Source organism: Dryobates pubescens, chromosome 34 (assembly GCF_014839835.1).
Source record: "Dryobates pubescens isolate bDryPub1 chromosome 34, bDryPub1.pri, whole genome shotgun sequence".
NCBI lineage: Eukaryota > Metazoa > Chordata > Aves > Piciformes > Picidae > Dryobates > Dryobates pubescens.
The window spans coordinates 3,716,639-3,720,108 of NC_071645.1; the positions used below are offsets into that span (position 1 = coordinate 3,716,639).

Below are 3,470 nucleotides of genomic sequence, written 5' to 3' on the forward strand. Positions count from 1 at the left end.
GCCACGCTTGTACCTTTATTGGAAAGCTCAGGGAACGGGGGGAAGTCCGAGATTTCGATGGGAAGGGAAAGGAAACTTGCCTTGTTTTGCTCTGCCAACATCGGGCCAAGCTAGGGAGTGATGTCGGGGGTACCGCGGTGCCCCCACACCGCTCCGCTGCCTCCTCCCTGGGCCTGGCCGCCGGGGAGGGGGCTCCCCCTGCGTCAGCACCTCCTTCCAAAAGGTGATCCCCTTCCCTCGGGGCTCCGGCAGACTGGAGGCTGGGGGTTAAGGAGCGGCTTGCGGGACCCGGGCTGGGGCAGTGCCGCCCCGGAGAAGCAGGTGAGTCCGGGCCGGCTAGAGACGATGGGGGCCGGCGCAGAGGTCCCCCTCCTCCAGGATGTCCACCTCGTCCTCGGGGTCCTGCAGGAGGAAGGGAGCCTTGCGGGGCTCTACGCCGGCCGCCTCGGGCAGCTCGGGCTCGGGAGAGCTCAGCTCCCGGCTCTCCTCGGCGCCCGGCTGCTTCGGGTCGTCCTGCGATTTTCGCAGCTGCTTTTTGTGCTTCATCCGCCGATTCTGGAACCAAGTTTTCACCTGGGGGAAGCAGGAGGGAGGGGAAAAGTAATGATAAAAAAAAAAAAAAGAGTAGAAATTAAAAAAAAAAAAAAGCTGAAAATTAAAAAGCGAAAGTGGGGATGCGGCGCGGGATACGGGATGGGGCCGGATGCCAGACCCCCTAAACAGTACCTGCGTCTCGGAAAGGCTGAGGGCCGTGGCCAGTTCCACCCGCTCGGGTGTGGACAGGTAGCGCTGGATCTCAAACCTCTTCTCCAGGCCGGATAGCTGCGAGTCCGAGAAGACGGTGCGGGCTTTGCGGCGGCGGCAGTGCTTCCCGGTAAGCTCGGCGTGAGCGTGGTGCTGGAACAGGGCTGGCACCGGCACTCCTGGGGAGACACACGGCCGAGACCAGGGCTACCGTCGGGGAAGGAGCCGATCCCGGAGCTACCCGAGGGCTTCTGCCCTCTGCGACCCCCAGCTGGGCTGCAGCGGCTCGGGGTTGAGCTCTCAACCTGCTTCTTTTATTTTTTAAATCCTCCCCCCCACACCTCCCTGTTTATTTCGTTTCTGAGGTTATTTTATCGGTTTGGTTTGGGTTTTTTCCCTTGTTCTGAAAACACGGAGCTTTGAAAAGCGCTTCTCCTCTGCTGAGCCCAGCAAGGCAAAAGCAGCCCGGGCATCTCCCGCAACCTTCCCATTGCTACTTGCTCAGCCCTGCCAGGAAAACCTTCACCTGCCAGCAATTAAACCACAACGAAATGGAGACGGAAAAATATAGGGCAGCCCTTGATAAGGCTGGGAGGAGAAGAGCGGTCCTCCATCAGCCGCACCGATGTGCAATTTGAGGTGCCCGGTGAGAAACTTTGAAAGCGGGCTTGCTTGCAGCGTAGAGAACGGGCCCGAGGAGGTCTAAGCGCCCATCACCGCGCTGGCAGAGCCCCAGGCTCCGGCCGGGAGGGGGAACCCTGTCCCAGCCCCTGGGAGAGGAACAGGCACAGCCCCAGCAGTGCCGCTGGAGCGGGGAAAGCGAAGCCAGGTCACCGTCTGGAGGGACAACGCAAGGAAAAAAGAGATACTAGCGGTCTCAAAGTAAAAGTAATTTTAAAAATCAAAGTTAAAGACAAAGAAGGATAGGGAAACCTTCAAGATCTCGGGCAATCTAGTGCCTGACAAGCGCAGCGCGGGGTGCTCCTTTACCCGATAACGAAGCTGACACTGCCCGGGGCTCCCGGGACTGGGGGCTGCGGCCGGCGGGGTTCGGGCAGCCGGTGCTTCCCCGCGGCGGAGGGAAGCTGACGGCTGCTGCCCGGGGCACAAAGCTGGGGTTCAGGCGATGGATGCGGGCAGGTGCCCACCACAACAGAAGAACTCGTCTTTTCCTGCTGGAGCCTGTCCCGTCTGAGGCTGCGGGCTCCTGTTCCCACCCGAGTCCCCACCTCGACACCACTTGGCCACAAACTCCACAGGTTCCTCCTGCGAAGGGCTGCACTTACCCGAGGTGGTGAGAAAATAGGGGTGGTGGTGATGATGCTCCGGCTTATGCAGGGCAGGATGCGGGTGAGGCGCCAGGAGGGTCGGGGCTGGCATCAGGGGGTACCCATAGTCCAAAAGGGGGACACGGGAGGCCAAGGAGCCGGGGAAGTGCTCAGGAGGCACCTCCCGCAAGGGCTTGGGCTTGTGCAGCAGGATGTCCTCGATGAAGAAGGAGGTGGGCCTGGGCGCCGAGACGGGGTGCACGGGCGAGGTGAAGTTGAGGTTCATTACTGTTGTCCCCTCTCAGGCAGCAGGGAAGGGAACGAGCTGGGCTGAGCGCTGGCTGCCGGAGGAAACAGCGCGGCCGGCTGCACCTCGCGGCTCCGAAGATAGTAAACAAAACCAAAGATAATAAACAAATAACAATTAACAAAAATCAGAGCAAAAATAAATAATAACAATTTGAGGGGAGGAAAACAAAATATATAGATTAAAATTTCCCCCCCAGCCAGAAATAAACGGGAAGAGCCGGGGGATGAGAGGTGGGTGGGCGCGGGCTGCGCGGGGAGCTGCGCACCTTTGAGGCGCGGTGGGCAGGGGGCTCTGCAGAGAACCAATCGCCAAAGCCCGGGGTGGGGTGGGACGAGCCACCCGAACCGCGGAGGGGGCGCGGAGCCTCTCTGGTACCGCGCAGCTTCCCCCGAGCAGCCTCAGCCCCGGTCCCAGCGCTGGGGTCGGGGCCTTTTCCCAAAGACAGGCGTTTGGTCCTTTTCCTTTTAAAAGCAAAAACTTAGGGGGGGGAGTGGGGGAGGAAGGGGGGCGACGGAGGGGGCTGATGAAGTGAAGGGGGCATTAGTGGCACTTTCCTGCCCTGCCCCGTGCTCTACTTGTCCTTTTCCACTGAGGTTATTACCCTGCCGGGGTTTTGTCCCCATCCAGTCCTCGCTCAGTATTGTGCTCGCACCGCTTTTGGTTGTGTTTGTTTGTTTGCTTTTTTTTTGGTTGTTGTTGTTTTGTTCCTGGTTTTGGTCTTTCCTCTATTTGTCTGTCTTTTTCTTTTTTTCTTTTCCCCTCTTCTCCCCCACCCCTAATCTGTAACATTCATTTCCCAGGAGTCAATTTGCTCAAATGAGGGTGATACACCACATCAGAGCCGAGATAATTTCGGTTCACATCTCAGAAAATTGCTCTAATTATTGATGTTAAACTCAGGGAAATTAAAAAGAAGGCACTTCTCCTTCATCTCCTGATTTTAAGCTCTAATTTGTTGAAATCGAGTTGTCATCACAATTCCAATCACTACTGTTAATAGTAAAAGTGTTCTAATAGAGCCAGAATTCACACAACCCATGCTATTAGATAATTAAGAAAGATGTTAGAAAGGCAAGTGCTAATCCTTGGGCACACGGACAGCATTTCCATCTGATCCAGCAGGTAGAACAAATTAATTACCAGAATCA

General features: G+C 57.1%; 1 protein-coding gene across 1 annotated transcript; it reads right to left on the bottom strand.

Moving 5' to 3' along the window:
- Positions 1-336: 336 nt before the first annotated feature.
- On the bottom strand, positions 337-2,298 carry BSX (brain specific homeobox). The gene is made up of 3 exons (XM_054176215.1): positions 2,031-2,298; positions 727-923; positions 337-573 (listed from the first exon to the last, which is right to left on the bottom strand). The coding sequence occupies exons 1-3, from the start codon at positions 2,296-2,298 to the stop codon at positions 337-339; spliced, it is 702 nt and encodes a 233-aa protein (XP_054032190.1).
- Positions 2,299-3,470: the final 1,172 nt, after the last annotated feature.